The 18339-nt window shown below is 44.6% G+C and overlaps 1 protein-coding gene across 6 annotated transcripts in view; it reads right to left on the bottom strand.

Moving 5' to 3' along the window:
- Positions 1-18339, bottom strand: part of LOC134353179 (arf-GAP with GTPase, ANK repeat and PH domain-containing protein 3-like) — a 545439-nt gene that overhangs the window by 182338 nt on the left and 344762 nt on the right. For all 6 annotated transcript variants that reach the window (XR_010019562.1, XM_063061195.1, XM_063061204.1 and 3 more), the window contains exons 8-9: positions 17548-17700; positions 12843-12935 (exon numbers count right to left, since the gene is read on the bottom strand). Coding sequence is in view for 5 of the 6 variants with exons in the window: in XM_063061195.1 (XP_062917265.1) it covers positions 12843-12935; positions 17548-17700 (246 nt within the window). In the remaining variant the exon portion in view is untranslated. The remainder of the gene's footprint in view (positions 1-12842; positions 12936-17547; positions 17701-18339) is intronic.

The following is an 18339-nucleotide window of genomic DNA, read 5'->3' as shown; positions in this document are numbered from 1 at the left end:
AGACTTAGAGGGAACCAAGGAAAATTTAAATTCACCTAATGAGCAGTAGGGTTCTGGAACTCATTCCCTGGAAGGTGGTACAGGCAGAAAGTCTTATAACTAAATGCACGTGGGAAGTGTGTGTACACTAAATGGACTCTTTTTGCTAACAAAGAAATATTGAGCTAAATGGCCTCATTCTGTGCTGAACATCTCGATAATTCCACGAGCTCTTTCTTTTTTATCCATTTCTAAATCTGTTTCCTTTTCCAAATCAATTGGGCAACTTTGGCTCCCATTTCCTTCTCCGTCCACTTTTGCAATTCCCATCCTGATGATTTCAACTTTTGCTATGTGGCATTCCTAGCACCTCAACAGATTTAGTTATAAATCTTGACAGCAAAGCCACTGAAAGGTTGATCACAATTAAGCTTAGGAACTAACCAGCTTGTAACAGAAAGTGCATATACTCTTGTACCCAGCACAATCATTGCAGCTCTCTTAGCCCTGGGCTCTGAATATTTACAGGTACATAGCCCTCCTAGTTTAAAAATTGCATCTACTCAGCCCAACGTCACGCTATTATGAACCCAGTTTTCCTGCACTATGAATTGAGTAGTTCATAATCGTCACTACATTCAACTGCAGACTAAAGCACTGGGGTGACCCATCAGGAACATGGAAAGCAGACAAAGTCCTTACAAAAGAAACCAAGGGAGCAAGGACAGAGGGCCAAATACCAACGGCAGGCAGGATTAAGGAAAATCCAAAAACTTTTTAAGTTTACTAAGGGCATGAAGGTAACCATGGAAAGATTATGTAATGTTAGAGAGCAAAGGGGCAACTTGTGTGTGAAACCAGGGAACATAGGTGAAAGCCTCTCATCTGTATTTGCTAAGTAAAAAAGCATTGAAGCTGTAAAATTCAGGAAAGGGGCAGTGAAATTCTGTAATGTGTCACCATTAAACAGAAACAGGTATAAGGTGTGCTAACAGATTTAAAAATAGATAAATCCCCAGGACCCAGTGAGATGTTCCCCAGGATGCTATGGGCAGCAAGGGAGGAGATTACTGGAGTTTTCAGTTTAAATCTTTGCTGACCTTTATTTGATACCTTTATTCAAGAACAGCAGAGATAAGTTAGGTAATTATGAACCGGTGACTCTTACATCAGCAGTAGGAAATTATATGAAAAAATAATTAATTCTGGAGGGCCAGGATTAGCCAGCACTTGGAAAGGCAGGGTTAAATTGAAGATAGTCAGTATGGCTTTGTTAGTGGCAGGCCTTGTCTAACGTATTTGATAGAATTTTTTGAAGGGGTGATAAAACATGTTGATGAGGGCAGTGAAAATGGTGTTGTCTACATGTTCTTCAATGAAGCCTTTGACAGGATCCCAGGTGGGAGATAGGTCCAAAAGGTTAGAGTACTGGGATCTAAACAAGTAGACAAATTGGATACAAAATTAGCTTGGTGAAAGAAGGTAGAGGGGATGGTGGAAAGGTATTTTTATGAATAGAAGTCTGTGACCAGTGGTCAATGCTGGGACCATTACAGTAGTCATATACGTTAACCATTTGAACATGAATTTAGAAGATAGAATTAGTAGGTTTGCGGGCAACATGAAAATTGGTGCTGTTGATAAGGATTGTCTGAAGTTACAAGATGACATTGACAATATTAGCAGCAATATAATTATTATAAGTGATACTGATTTGAAGGAATTATAAGAGTGTGACTTATGCAATAAATAGTAGGGCTGTATGGAGTGCTGAGGATCAGAGGGACATCTGAGAGCAAGTCCAGAAGTCCCTGAAGTCAGCAACACTAGTAGAGAGGGACTCGTAGACAGTAGTGAAGAAGGTATATGAATACTGGTCTTTATTAGCCAGTGCATTGAATGTACAAGCAGGTACAATTTTACAAAACATTCGTGAGTACTGTGTGAGTTCTGATCGGTTTACTCCAGGAATTGCACTGGAGAGGACGCAGAAAAATTCGCCAGGATATTGCCTGGGATGCAGTGTTTTAGTTACGAGGAGAAACTGGTTGGGCTGGGTTTGTTTTCATTGGAGCTGAGGGGAATCTCACAGTAATGTACAAAGTTATGAGGGGTAATAATAGGATGGGCAATGGGAAAGTTAGCCCCAGAACAAAGGTACCGATGACTAGAGGACAATAGTTTAGAGCAGGGAGAGATGATGTTGAGAAGGGATCTGAGGAAGAATTTTTCTTGCCCAGGGGTAAATAGAATCTGCGTGGAGGTGGAAGCAAATGATCTCACAAAATACAAACAATACCTAAACAGCAATTGAATTGCCAAAGCACAGGAAGCTAAAAGCATGAGCTGGTAAATGGATTCAGCATTGATGGGTAGGCGATGGATGGCGTGGACACATTGGAGTAAAGGGGTTGTTTCCATGCTGCAAGTGAAGGCTGGTGTTAGGATGATCAGGCAAGCAGTATGACCAAGATGTGGACTGCTCCACAGCCGTCACGGTGAATATGGGTCTGCAGGAGACTGGAGATAGCTGTCCCAGCTGTTGACAGATGGCCCAAATCCAACTCATTGGTGTTGGATATGATAGAAGCAGGTGTCTCTCCTGACGAGCCTTCCTACCTGTACAATCCCTGTCTAACAAAGAGCACAGAACATTACAGCACTGTAGGGGCCATTTGGCCCACATTGTCATGTAAATTTAACCAGCTCCATAATCAATCTATCCTGTCCCGCTTGCATATCCAATAACTTTCCATTCTTTTTTCATCAATGTGCCTATCTAAAAGTCTCTTCAATGTTTCTCAACCTGGCTCTTTCCCTTCTAAGCATCTACCTCTGCCTGAGGATGTCATCTCTGACCCACAAAGCTAGACCCTGGACTTCACAATCTGCATTGTTATGACCTTGTACCTTATAGTCTGTCTGCACTGCATTTCCTCTGTAGCTGTTAATTTTATTCTGCATTCTTTTATTGTTTTGCCTTATACTACCTCAGTGCACTGTCTATTGATCTGATCTGTATGAACAGTATGCAAGACAATTTTTTTCACTGTTTCTTGGTACATGAGAATAATTAACTAATTCCAACCATCTCTGAATCTTTTTACACGACTACCTCTTCGAATTCTTTGACATTAAATCTATTGCTTTTTCCACATTAGCTCTCCCGGAACTGGGTGATCAACTGTACCGTACCATTCCTGCTTGCACTGTACCTTTCACACACAAATATCTTCCATTCTTCCGCACTTAATGCTAGTTGGAAACCATTCCTTTCTTTGGCTATACAAGTACTAAACTATTGAAGTGAATTTGTCTTGAGGACTTTAAAAACATGGATGAGTGATCTCCAAAAGAATCAGCTAACAGTGACTGTCTGCAATGATTCCCACTAGTTGGATTGACTCAATCTGATGTTAACTTCCAACATGGAACCAAAACCAGATGGTACAGGTTATGGAAGCTGAGCATTAACCACTCTGCCTGGCTAATCAAGTACTTGGACCTCCAGCTTTCAGTGGCATGATCCATTTTCAACAGAAAACATTGAGACGCACTGAGAATGGTGCAATAATACAACAGAAACAAGATGAATGAAGAGAAGCAAGCCACAGCCATTGAAGCCAGATGCTGTCCAAACTATCTGATCACTCCTAGCAGAAGGATTCTCTTGTTGATAATTCACTGCCATTGATCTAGAATTGCAAGGTTATTTATTGTGTGAGGCTTGTGGAGTGGTGGTGAATGTGCACCTTTCCTGAGGAGCAGAGGATACTGCAGCTCAGAACCTCTCTCCCCAAGACCTTTTAGCATGGCCAACATTCTCCAACAGCTCCCTACAGGCTGACCTTTGAAGGCTGTAACTTTACTGCTGAAGAATTTGTATCATCTCTAATGTCAAGCAAATGGAGGCCAGCAATTGGCTGATAAATTCCCGAGCAGTCATTGTACTTGTAAAGCAACAAGCCTTGACTTTTAGTTGGCATGCAGTAACACATACAAGGTGTCAATAAGACGGGGGAATTCGCAGTTCAGGTAAATGTTGGAACATGGAATGTGGTTACTAGGGGGTGGGAGAGGAATAGAAAAGGGAAGAAGCTAAAAAAAAACAGAAAAGCTGCTCCATGCTGGTTTAGTAATCCCAACCTTCATATCAAACCTATTTAACCAGCTCACTTTTAGATATTTCACCACCCCAGTGAATTCCCAATTACAACAATTATTGAAAGAAAATCTCCTCTGGACCTTGAACAGAACTGAAGTTTCTCACATTGAGCTACAATCTTGTTTAAATAGTTTGGGCAAAAATGTAGGTGGCCTGATTTGTAAGTTTGCAGATGTCACAAGTTTGATGGAGTTAAGGAGAGGTAACAGTTGTGAGCTGCTCCAAGCACACCCTTCGGTGTGTTGGTTGTTTACGCAAACAACACATTTCACTGTATGTTTCTATGTATATGTGGTAAATACACCTGAACCTGATCTGAATCTGAGGAAGGCTGTCAAAGTACTCGGTGGGATATAGATCTGTTGGAAATGTGGGCAGATGAAGTTTAGTCTGTACTAGTGTGAGGTGGTATACTTCAGAAGGTTAAGTGTAAGGGATAATAAACAGTAAATGACAAAATCCTAGCAGCACTGAGGAATCTTGTATACAAGTCCATAGCTCCCTGAAAGTGCCAACATAAATAGATGGTGTGGTGAATAAGACATAAGGTGATGAGTATAAAAGTCCAGATGTCATGTTGCAACTGCATAAAACATTGGTAAGGCCATATTTGGAGCACAGTATGCAGCTTTAGAGAGGGTTTGGGAGGGATTTATCAGGATATTACCTAGATTAGAGAGTATTAGTTTAAAGAAGAGGTTTGACAAATTCTGACTGGAACATCAGAGGCTGAAGGATGACCTGAGAGCAATTTATAAAATTATGGGAAGAACAGGCCGGGTACATGGGCACTGTCTTTTTTCCCGGTGGGAATGCCAAATACTAGAGAGCATAAGTTTAAGGTGAGAGGAGAACAAGTTTAAAGGAATTGTGCGAGGCAAGTCTTATTTTACATAGAGAGTAGTGGGTGCCTGGAATGCACTGCCCGGATGGTGGTGGAAGCAGATACAACAGCAAAGTTTAAGAGGCATTCAGACAGACATATGAACAGGCAGGGAATGGAGGGATATAGACCACATACAGACAGATGAGTAGTTTAAGTTGGCATCATGGTCACCACAGACATGGTGGGCTGAAGGGCCCAAACCTGTGCTGTATTGTTCTGTGTTTAAAGGTAAATTTCCCCCATATTTTCCTTGATAGAGCCCAGAAAAGGATGCTATAATCCATCTTGGGTCCGACTGACCAGTTAGAGAAGAACTGGAACATCAGTGGGAAAGGAAAATCCATTTCATCTTTTGAGCCTGTATGGCCTGATCTTTAGCTTCAGCTGGAATTCACTGCCTGACTCTTTGAAACTCTATCTTAGCCTTCAAATCTAAATGATTTAATCTCCACAGATCTCTGGAGTGGGAATTGCCAAAGATTCACAACCTTCTGGGAGATTGATGTAGCATCAGTGTGAATGAGTGCGAGACAATCAGTGTGGACACAGTGGTTTGAGGGACCACTTCCAATGCTGTATTTCCCTGTGACTCCATTTTCACCTCTCAGGTCTCTAAACGTCAAGGCTCATTCTGATGTGTCACAGAAAACAACACAAGCTTGTCCAATCTTTCCTTGAATCTAATAAATTCCAATCCAGGCAACATCCTGGTGAAGTTTTTCTGCACCCTCTTCAAAGCTACCATATCCTTTCTATATCGTGATGACCAGAACTACACACAGTACTCCAGATATGGCCTAACTGAAGTCTTATGGAATCATAACATATCTTACCAACATTTAAACTAAATGTCCCAACTGACTGAGGCAAGTATGCCATACATCTTCTTTACCACCTTATCTACTTGTGTTGCCACTTTCAGCGAACAATGGACTTGCACCCAAGATCATCCTGGATATCAGTGCTTCTAATGGTTCTGCTTTTTACTATATACTGCCATTTCCAATAAGTTCCCAAACTTGAATAGAAGTTGATGCCCAATTACTCTCCAAAGTTGCATCTAACTTTTCTTCAATTCTCAACTTCAGACTTCAGTCTCACATCTTCTACTTTCATAGCTTTCAGCTCATCTAATCTGCAGCCGCTTCTTTAACTTGCCCCTGCACTTTAACTCAACCACTACACCCACTCACCTAAAGGGAAATCTTTCTATGGTAACGGCAGTCTTTAAAAACTATTACTCATACTCATAAGACTGCTAAAAATATCAAAATGACACAGTGAGAACCTCAACCTGAATAAACCACCTCAGTGCAGTTATAGTGAAAGACCCCCACTAAATATAAACAGGGCATTTCAACAGTCACACCAAGTAATTGGTACTAAAGGTAAACAGGAACCTCTTACAGTTGACCTAAAAACAACCAGCCCTTCAACATGGACAATTGCTCAACTGTATCATTCAATGAACTACAGCAGAATTATCTTCATCCTTTCTATTTTTCTGAGCACATTAGGAATCTGAGAATTTAAACTAACTTCCTCCCAGTCAAATCAATTTCACATCTTAGTCCACAAATCCATATGCAGCAGAATTAGGCCAGTTGGATCATCATGTCTGCTCCACCATTCAATCATAGCAGATTTTTTCATCCCCTTTCTTTCACTTTCTCCTTGTAACTCTTAACCTTCTTATCAATAATGCAATCAATTTCTGCCTTAAATACAGTACACCCATTGACCTGGCCTCCACGGCTCTCTGTAACAATCAATTCTGCACGTTCACTACCCTCTAGTTGAAGGAATTCCTCATCTCAGTTTTACAAGGATGTCCCTTTATTGTGTCCTCAGACCCTAGACTGTCCATATCCACACGATGCAGTATCCAATGGATTTCAATAAGATTCATCCCACCTCCCCATCCTTCTGAACTTTAGCAAGTCCAGGCCCAGAGATACCAAATATTTCTTATGTGATAAGCCTTGCTTCCCTGGAATCATTCATGTTAACCTTCTCTGGTCTTTCTCCAATGCCCAGCACATCATTCCTTAGATATGGGGCCCAAAACTGCTCACAATACAGTCTGACCAATGCCTTATAAAGCTTCAGCATGGCATCCTTGCTTTTATATTCTAGTCCTCTCGAAATGAATATTAACGTTGCACTTGCCTTCCTTCCTACAGACTCAATCTGCAAGCTAACCTTTAAGGGTGTCCTGAATTAGAACTACCAAGTCTCTTTGCAGCTCAAATTTGTGAATTCTGTACCCAGTTAGAAAATAGCCAACACCTTTATTCATCCTCTCCATGCTTTCCTCCACTGACCTACACTTGCCTAATCTGTATCCTATCTTAAATCAGCTGTAGGAGCAACTTTTCTTCTGGACGTCACCATATGACACATGTTGGGGAGGGGCTGGGTCACCCCAAAAGCAGGGCAATTTGGACACGATTTACAGAGGGGAGAAGAGAGAGACTAGTATATGAGGGATATGCTCAGGAGGTAGCCTCGACTTGAAACACCTGCTTGCAATTCGAAGCTCAGCATTCCACACAGCACGTGTGGCACTCAGAAGTAGCTCTGTTCCGGATGGCAGGGCCAAACAGTTCTACTGAATGGGCTGAGCTCTTCAGAGCTAAATTAAAGCTCCCTGCTTTGTTTCCTGGGGATAGGAGCTGAAACAGGAGCAATTAATTAAATTATTCCAATCCAAGACCTCAGGGAGAAGCTGCAGCAAGAACACTCGCATGAGATGCCAGAGGACAAATGAGCTGAAGAGTTGATTGGTGGGACCCAGTGAAGTAATCCAATCTCTCCTGTGTGCTGTGCCTGCACCGGGAGCTCTGGCCTCTACTGAGGGCCTCCTGTTGTATTGAGTCTGCACACGGGCTCATTTCTCTGTACGGCTTCGATGGCAATGGCGGTGATGGTGAAGGCAATGATGGCGATGGTGTTGTCCACGTTCAATCTCGACACGATGTGTAGCTGCTATAGAACAGCGGCTTGCATGGGCGATCAGCTCGCACTCTCTCGCTCTGCCACCAACACAATGGGAACACTGCTTCCAGCAGACACCTCCAACCGCGAACAAAAGGACACAAACACATTGCAAAGCATTGAGTGCAGGCTGAGATATCAAAATATGCAGGGACTCTATCCCACTGCAGCTGGGTGAGATATGAGTACTTGGTTCTCTCTGAGTTCAGAAACATTTACAAATGTGAAGAGATACACAGACAGACAAGAAGATTTCAAGCTTTCACTTCCCTTCCTGCACAGCGAGAGAAATGCTGAAAATCAGTTGCCAAATGGTCACTCAGAAATACAAACAGGTCAGCGATGGAACAGCTGCAACAAGCTGGCAAATTCAACACACTCTCACATGAATAAAAATCAAAAATCAAAACTTGCATTCTCCACAAATTAAATCAGAATACAAATAAATCAAACAGAAAGGAGATGGGGAGGACAGTCTGAGGCTATCCATTTCCTGCAGGAGAACATCTCCTGGTCATTTAATCCACTGTTGCCTGCAGGTAGTTCCCTTAACTAGTTTAATACCACAGGGTGCAGGTCCAAGAACTGGAAAGGTTTAACAGCTAATGCAGCCCTCGAGTTCCATTCGCAGTACAACATCCATAAAAGCAGCAGAAAACACAACACCTACCCTACTAATACACCCAGAGCATTTTGCCACCAAAATACCTATAAAACACACACTACCAACACATTCATTAAATACATGTACTACATATGAGACATACACTACAGAAATGCCCAGACATGCTATCAACATAAACATGCATATATTTTGTAAACGTCCAATAAGAACACAGATTTGCAACATTTACATGACTACACATGCTATCAGCGTGCTCCCTCTATTTCACACACACACACAAATTATAAACATAAAAGACAACAAAGACTGAATAGCACACATTGAGGGGGGGAACAGAGGGTCATGGAATACGTGAGCAAGTCTTTGCAAGTTTCAGGGCTTGTTGAGAGAGTGGTTGGGAAAGCGGGGGGGGGTGGACACTGAGATTCATAAATAAAGGCACAGAGTAAAAGGCAGAAAGCAGAAAATGCTGGTTAGTACACAGTGGGGGAATTGCGTCTGATTCTGGTGAGTACAGTGTAGGAATGGTCCAAAAGTCTGAGAGGAAAGCTTTACTGTATTGGCTCAAGGCTAAAGGATTTCAGCTCCATCATTAGAGCAGAAAAGGAGGGCTACTCTATCTGAAATAAATGAGCTTGAGAGGAGTTTTGAGAGATGCATGCAAGATTAGAGTGGGCTTAGGTTGGGTAAACTGAGGAAAATTGTTAGGATGCAGTAGCATAATGGCCAAGTTAGAGCAAGAGACCAGAGGCACAAGACCAAACCTCAATACCAATTTAAGTTATTTAAATTTGAGCTATGATATAAAACTGGAACTAAAAATAACTCCAGTAATAGTACCCATGACACTGACCTATTTTTACAATTAAAAAGCACATCTGGCTTGGTAATGTCTGCTGTCCTGACCCATTATGGGCCATGTGTAAATTCCAGACTCATCAATATGCTTGACTTATCTGCTTCCACGGTTTAGGAATAATTGGGGAAGAGAAATAAATGTCTACACTGCCAGTTATGCCCGTACCTCACAAAAATAATTAATAAATATTAGACAAGATGGCAAAGAAGGCCTATGGCAAGCTTGCCTTCATAGGTGAAGGCATCGAGTATAAGTTGGGATCTTACATTGCAACTTTACAAAACTCTAGTTAGGCTACGCTCGGAGTACAGTGTACAGTTCTGGTTGAAGTACTATATAGGAATGATATGATTAAGCTAGAAGGGTGCTGAAAAGTTTCACAGACTGTTGCCAGGACTGGAGGGCTTGAGTTATGAGGAGAGACTATTTACCCAGAAGCGAAGAAGGTGACAGTATAGAGGTTCAGAAAATGACGAGGAGCACAGATAACACAGATAGACTTCGTCCCAGGATAGGGGAGTCTAAATTAGAGAGAGGTTTAAAGTGAGAGGGGGAAGATTAAAAACAGACCTAAGAGGCCAGTTTTCCCACACACTGTGTGCTGGGTATATTGAAAAAGCTATCAGAGAAAGAGTCGGAGGTGGATACAATTCAAGATTTCAAGATTGTTTAGTGTCATTTCCCGTACACTAGTATAAAGAAGAACAAAATAATTGTTACTCTGGATCCGCAGCACAAAAATAACAAAAAAAAAACACATTAAAAAAAACTATAAACATATAAGACAACTTATATACACCGATTGATGGTACGTCCATAAAGTGACTCTAGACTGTACATAACGTGACTAACAGGAAATAATAAAGTAGAGGTGGAGGTGCCTTACTGCTTGAGGAAATCTCCAGATGCTGGAATTTCAAGCAACACACATAAAAATTGCTGGTGAACGCAGCAGGCCAGGCAACATCTATAGGAAGAGATACAGTCGACGTTTCGGGCCGAGACCCTTTATCTCGTTCACCAGCAATTTTTATGTGTGTTGCTTGAGGAAAGTAACTGTTTTTGAGTTTGGTGGTCCTGGTGAAAATGCCACACAGCCTCCTCCCTGAGGGGAGTGGGACAGACAATCCATGAGCAGGGTGTGTGGGATTCTTCATGATGTTACTTACTGGCCCTTTTCCAGCACCTTTCTATATATATTTCCATGATGGCATGGAGGCTGGTGCCGGTGATGCCTCGGGCAGTTTTGACTACCCTTCCCGTCCACCGCAGTGCAGTTCCCATACCAAGCAGTGAAACAACTTGTTAGCATGCTCTCTACTGAGCATCTGTAGAATGACATGAGTATGGATTTTCAAAGTCCAGCTCCCTTGACCTTCCTCAGAAAGTTGAGCTTTCCTGACTGTGTAGGATGTGTTCTGGGACCATGAAAAGATATTTGTGACCTGCACACCTGGGAATTTGAAACTGCTTGCAGTTTCCATTGCTGTGCAGCCAGTGTGAAGGGGGTTGTGAATGGTGTGAGTTCTCCTGAAATCGATAACCATCTCCTTTGTCTTGTTGACATAAAGGAAGAGATTACTTGCCTGGCACCAGGCCTTGTGCTCTTCCACCTCCCCTATGTCAGCCATCTCAACTTTGTTGGTGGTGAGCCCCACCACTGTCATATCATTGGCGAACTTGATGATATGATTGCTCAGGTGTTTGGCCGTGCAGGCACGTGTGAGCAGAGTGTTCGGCAATGGGTTCAGCACACAGCCCCGAGAGGCACCCGTGTTCAGGATGATGGGGAGAGAGGAGCAGTTGTGCATCCTGACTATCTGAGGTCTGTTCATTAGTACATCCAACATCCAGTTGCTCAGTGGTGACTAAGAAGGAGAAGTTTATTACTATGGTTTGTGGGACAACAGTGCCAAAAGCCAAAGTGAAATCCAGAAACTGCATTATATCCGTGTTTTCTAGGCTAGTCAAGGCCAGGTGCATGACAGCTGCTAAGGCATCTGTCACAGGATATTGTTAAGTGTCCAATGTGGCAGGAATGGAATTTTTGATAGGTGCCATTACTAGCTGTTCAAAGCACTTCATGATGATTAGTGCCAGTATCACTAGGCAGCAGTTATTTAGTTCTGAAGGTATAGAGTTCTTTGGTACAGGGATTTGGTGGCTGATTGGAAATGTGGGGACAGCAGCCTGGATGAGTGAAGTGCTGCAATGCTAAAAATGCTAAAAAGACATTCAGGCAGTTACATGGATAGGAACAGCTTACAGGGATGTGGGACAAACGGAGGCAAAAGGTACAGTCTCAGAGAGACATCTTTGTTGGCGTGGACCAGTTGGGCTTGTTACCCTGCAGTAATCTCTGTGTCTCTAACAATCGGTGGATGTTTCAATGATCAGAGACCCAGCCTCATAGTGATGGGCAAAGTGCACAGGGGAATTGTGGAGCCAGCTATTTTACACAGAGAGTAATACAGGCATCCCTGTGTTACAGGGTATGGGGGACATTCTCAGTTAATCAGCCCTTTGTTCATTTACTTTGTTTTACAAACATGTTATAAGTATACCTCTTATACACGGCACTCTGTACAACACAGCCTCAAGAGAAATAACAATGACATACACCATATACACTCATTAGTATTAGACACCACACAATATAAATCACTTTCTAACAAACAGATCTGTATACACAATTCACAGAGGCATGCAACACTCAGTGTTCATGCTACATCCAAGCAGGGAACAGCACAAGGCACATTACTAAGGGATCTGTAGCTCAATAGCACATGTAGGATTGATAGACAGACATTAAGAGAGGCAGAGCAGGAGAAGCCATTGAGCAAACAGCTCCTGTTACTGAGATGGCAGTGGTACAGTGGTACATTATTCTCTTCTGCATGTTCAATACAATAGGCCCAAAGCTCTCCACAAACCACACACCTGCACCTTGTGGTACAAACAGCCTAAATCTGATAACCATAATGAACTCCCTGAAACCTTCAAATCACAGTCAGACTCAATATCAAGCACCAAGCTTCTATCAGCCACATGGAGATCATCTGAAATCTCTGTAAATGTGGCAGCGACGTATGATGGGGCATTGGTGCAAACACCAGACAGCCACCACCAGATTCATGCTTCAAAATGTGGCCTCTGCAGCCTTCACTATCTTCCTGAAACCCAGCTGCCTTTCTACAGAACATGTGGGGATGGGTCTGCTCCTGACACCAGAATGGACTTAGCTGACCCCTGCCGTCAGGATGAGGAATGTTCAGAGCGATATGAAGAAAAAGCCCAAAGAAGCAAACCAAGCAGCAGACAGGCTCCTTACCTGTTTGATGGGGATTGCTCGTCCACTTCCAATATTGTCTGTTTTACCATCGAGGCTCTTCTTGTCCTTGTCTGTGTCAGTGCCTTTGCGAGACTGAAGTGAACAGAGAATGCAAATAAATTCCATGCTGAATGGCAGGTGCATGGCTACACATAAACTGCAGGGCAGAAGTCCCCTTCCCAACAACAGCCAGAGGAACTCACCACACCAGTAGCACACTCTAACTCCCCAGTGCCATCCCAGAAATTTCATACTCTCTATCCTCTACAAACAACTGATACATGCTCACCACATCTTCCCCCATTCCCAATACAAATTTGATTCCATCGTTCAGTGTGATGCTTCCTCAGTGCCTCACTGACCAGTTTGCCGTCACGTTTGGTGATGGCATTTGAGGGGTTCAACTGTTGGCAGTGGGATTGCACCAGGCAGAGTGATGAGCCGAGAAATTCACCCTCATACCGAGAGAATCACACCAGGGGCGGTACCGAGGGAGAACTATACTGTAGGAAGGGTGGTACTGAGGGAGAACCACACTTTGGGAGGGGTGGTACTGAGGGAGAACTACACTGTGGTAGGGGCGGTACTGAGGGAGAACCACACTGTAGGAAGGGCGGTACTGAGGGAGAACTACACTGTGGCAGGGGCGGTACTGAGGGAGAACTACACTGTGGCAGGGGCGGTACTGAGGGAGAACTACACTGTAGGAGGGGTGGTACTGAGGGAGAACCACACTTTGGGAGGGGTGGTACTGAGGGAGAACTACACTGTGGCAGGGGCGGTACTGAGGGAGAACTACACTGTAGGAGGGGTGGTACTGAGGGAGAACTACACTGTGGCAGGGGTGGTACTGAGGGAGAACCACACTGTGGGAGGGGCGGTACTGAGGGAGAACTACACTGTAGGAGGGGTGGTACTGAGGGAGAACCACACTGTAGGAAGGGTGGTACTGAGGGAGAACTACACGTGGAAGGGGCGGTACTGGGGGAGAACTACACTGTAGGAGGGGCGGTACTGAGGGAGAACTACACTGTAGGAGGGGCGGTACTATGGGAGAACCACACTGTAGGAAGGGCAGTACTGTGGGAGAACCACACTGTAGGAAGGGCAGTACTGTGGGAGAACCACACTGTAGGAAGGGCGGTACTGTGGGAGAACCACACTGTGGGAGGGGTGGTACTGAGGGAGAACAACGCATGGAAGGGGCGGTACTGAGGGAGAACCACACTGTGGGAGGGGTGGTACTGAGGGAGAACTACATGTGGGAAGGGCGGTACTGAGGGAGAACTACATGTGGAAGGGTCAGTACAGAGGGAGGACCACACTGTGGGAAGGGCGGTACAGGGGGAGGACCACAGCGTTGCAAGGGCAGTACTGAGGCAGTGTCACACTGTTGGAGAGACGGTTCTCAGGGAAGGGCCGGCACTGAGAGAGTGTTACACTGTGAGAGCGGTGGTATTGATCCCTGTACATTGATGACCTGGGGTGGAAGGTGTTGCATAGGGCAGTACCATGCAGCAGCTTGTTAAGGTGGTGCGTTGACACTCCAAGTACCTATCCTTTCTGCGGCTGAGATGAAACAGTGCAGCATGTTTATATGGAGTGTGAGAGCCTGCAGCCCTTGTTCAAGTACCTGAAAGGGCTGCTGCTCAGATTTTGGTTGCACTTCAGCCTGCACTTCTGATAGACGGGCACCCATTACAGGGGGTGGGGGCGAGGGTCACTTGACAGATCTACTTGTGGGCTTGCTACTGGGCCTGGCCAAGATGGCCATTTACAGGTCCAGGTGGCACGTAGCCGAGGGCTTTCCCCAGCAGACTGCCTGCCCCTCTTTCAATGTTACGTTCATGTCTGGTTGACCTTGGAAAGCGAGCAGATGGTCACTATGGGTATAGTGGCGGATTTCTGGGAATGACACACCCCCTCCCCCAGGGAATTGAGTGTTTTATAGACAGTAGTAATCATATTGTAATTTTGAAATTGGTGACAGTCTTGTAATTCCCTGATGTTTGTATTTTGTGTATTTTATGTGTGAATAAACTTATGTAAAACAAAAAGGAGGAGTAGTATTGAGGGAGCGTTACACTATGGGAGGGGCAGTATTGAGGGAGAGTCACACTGTGGGGGGGCAGTATTGAGGGAGAGTCACACTGTGGGGGGGCAGTATTGAGGGAGAGAGTCACACTGTGGGAGGGGCAGTATTGAGGGAGAGAGTCACACTGTGGGAGGGGCAGTATTGAGGGAGAGTCACACTGTGGGGGGTATTGAGGGAGAGTCACACTGTGGAAGGGGCAGTATTGAGGGGGTGTTATCATCTGGCAGCGGAGGAGGTCCCCAGTGGAAATCTCTATGCAGGGGTGCTTCCCCTGTACATTGGGGACCTGGAGTGGAAGATGTTGCATCAGGTAGTCCCCGTACAACAGATTCCTGAGCAGGTTCACTGACACCCCATCCAGCTGTCCATTCTGTGGGCGAGAGGAGTCAGAGTACCACGTGTACATGGAATGTGAGAGGTTGCAGCCGTCCTTTGAGTTTCTCAGAGTACAACTGCTGAGGTTCTGGCTGCACTTTAGTTCCACACTCCTCATATACAGGCCCCAGTTCAGGAGGGGGAGGGGCGTGAGGAGGATCTCCTGGTGGGCTTGGTCGTGGGCCTGTCCAAGATGGCCATTCATAGGTCTAGGCAGCGGAAGGAGGAGGACACTGCTCCGGCCGACAGCCTGCCCCTTTTCCAAGAATATATCCGTGCCCGGCTGTCCTTGGAGAGGGAGCACCCAGTCATGGCTGGCACACTGGGGGACTTCCATGAGCGGTCGTTCCCCAGGGTATTGACTGTTTTATAGTTGGTAGTAACCCTATTTTAATTAGAGTATACCTCCTGTCTTGTAAATATTGATTGTGTGTATGTGTTGTAAATAAACTTTTATAGTTTTGTTAAAAAAAAGCGGCAAATGAAGGAGGGTCTCACTGTAGACGGGTGTTAATGAGGAAGGGTGGATTACACTGTGGGAAGGCAGTACTGAGGAGGGCATACTATGGGGGATGGTACAGAGGGGGGATCATACTTTGGGAGGGACAGTCCAGAGAAAGGATCACACTGAGGTAGGCAGTACTGTGGGAGTTTCATTCTGCAGAAGGGTTACACTGTGGGAGGGGTAGCACCGAGGGAGGGTTCCATTGTGGGAGGGGCAGGATTTCAGTTGCCTCTCCTGAGAACTCCTCCAGTGGCCTGGTGTAATTTCCATCAGTTGAGCAACTTCAGACATGAGGGGCTTTCCCAAACGTCACCTTGCCTTGTTGTGTTTGAGAGTATGAGGGGCTGGCACCTCTCTCAGTTTTACAGAGTAGCATTCCTTCTTGAATCAACACTAGCCAAATATAGTAACTGTCTATTCACCTTTGCTGCTTGTTGGATATTGGTAAGGGCTAAATGGGGCCTGAACTGCTCAGAGGAAGCAGTGGTCCATTTTTGAAGTTCTGGTTGTTAACTTTGTGGTAGAGCAGTTAAGTACCATCTAAAGGAGGTGATAGAGGTAAACACTGGTGTTCAGAGATCTCCTTTTTTAAAACCAGAAACAGGACAACAATATCCAAGTCATTAGAATGGCAAATAAAGGGTCATAAATCTGAAATATGAAGTGTGTCTCCCTCTCTCCTTCTCCCTCCCTCCCTCTGTCCACAGATGCTTTCTATCCTGTTGTACATCTTGAACAATTTCATTTTGAGGGAAGGGATCAATCTGCTCCCTGATGTGAGGAAAGATACCTCTGCCTCAGGGCCACAACAGAAATGTTTCATGGAGCTAATTACTGGGCTGGAGATGATTTTATGTGGAAGCATACAGCTGTCTGCACCTGTACTCTCTGGGCAATGGGAGATGATCTCATTTAAACTTTTAAGGGGTTTCAAAAGATGATTGCTGCCAAAGTGTTTCCTGTCTTACAGGTACAGACAATAATCGGGCCCCTCAGCCCTCTGGTGGTGCCAGGCTTGCCAATCTTTTGGATCGATGGATGTGACTCCGAATCCTGGTGACTTTAAATGAAGTGTGAGAAATGAGGCCCCTGTGAGCTAAAAGGGAGTGGAAAACAAAATCCAGTGAGGAAGATACCAAATGCTCAGGATTAATGAACAGTCATAGACCAGCTATTGGAGATTTACTGTGTCTAGAACCAGGATCATTGTCTTCGGATAAATAAACACTCAGTGAAGTTTGGAGAGAGAAGAAATGGCTCGAGTCATTGGAATTTTACCACTCCGCATGGCTATGGAGACAAATTCACTGGGGACACTTTGAGAAGACTGACATATATTTGAATGATCGGGGAATTGGGGGCAACACACACAAAATACCGGAGGAACTCACCAATTCAGACAGTATTTATGGAGGGGCAAAAACATCACTGTGTTGGGAACTGTGACAATTGAAGGCTAATGGAGCCCGGGGAAGATCAGCCATTATCAAGCAGAATGCAGTAGTAAACCTGAGAGGCCTGGCAGCTAATTCCTGCTCCAATGTGTTCTGGATGATGAGTTCTCCACGCATTTGAGAGCAGGATAAGTAGATGTTGGGCCCAGCAGGAAATAAAGAATTACAAAAATCAGCCCCAATTTAATTCAATATCCTGACAGGTGGTATGGCCAGTTCCAGCTCCTGATTCCTCTTTGTTTAACAAAGCCATGCAATCATTGGCCTCATACTTACTGTAAATATGTTTGAGCGACGTTTGGACTGCTTGCGGATGGGGGTGGGAGTACTGGAGGCGGCGATTGGCTCAATTCGCAGTTCCTTCTGGCTCATACTTGGCGTGGATGGGACTGATGAGGAGTAATCACTGAAGACTCCTCCATTAGCAGCCTGTGGGCATCACATCAGATTTAAAAACCCACCAGCAAATCACATCACCAGACTAACGAGCTGCTCCATATTCAGCATTTTACATGACCACACCTCCAATACACTGATTGTAAAATTCCCCCAGTTCCTGGGTCTGTGGATGCTACTTTAGAAAAGCACATTGCTCTGATGTTTTAAGGATGTGGTGGGGTAAGGAGGAGATTTCTCAGGACATTGCCTGGGATGAAATGCTTCAGTTCTGAGGAGAGACTGGAGAAAGTGAGTCTGTTCTCCTTGCAGAGGAGGAACCGAATAGGGATTTACAAAATCATGAGAGAAGAGGGAGATAATTAGAAACCTTACCCCACGTCCAAGCATCTTAGGCCAGAGGACATCGGTTTAAGAACAGGAACAAAAGGTTTGGGGGGAATGCGAGGAAGAAATTTTCATCCCAGAGGGATGCTGGAATCCGGAACACATTGTCTGAGGGGGTGGTAGAGACAGAAACTCTCACAGCCCTTCAAAAGCACTTGGGTGAACATCTGAATCACCCAAGTAGAGAAAGCCTCTAATTAAGCACAGGTAAATGGGATTAGTGCAGATGGGTAACTGATGGCTTGCATAGACACGTGGGCCAATGAATCTGTTTCTATACAGTAT

Source organism: Mobula hypostoma, chromosome 1, assembly GCF_963921235.1.
Source record: "Mobula hypostoma chromosome 1, sMobHyp1.1, whole genome shotgun sequence".
NCBI lineage: Eukaryota > Metazoa > Chordata > Chondrichthyes > Myliobatiformes > Myliobatidae > Mobula > Mobula hypostoma.
The sequence above is the reverse complement of the archived record's forward strand: the minus strand, read 5'-3'. Positions and strand labels throughout refer to the sequence as shown.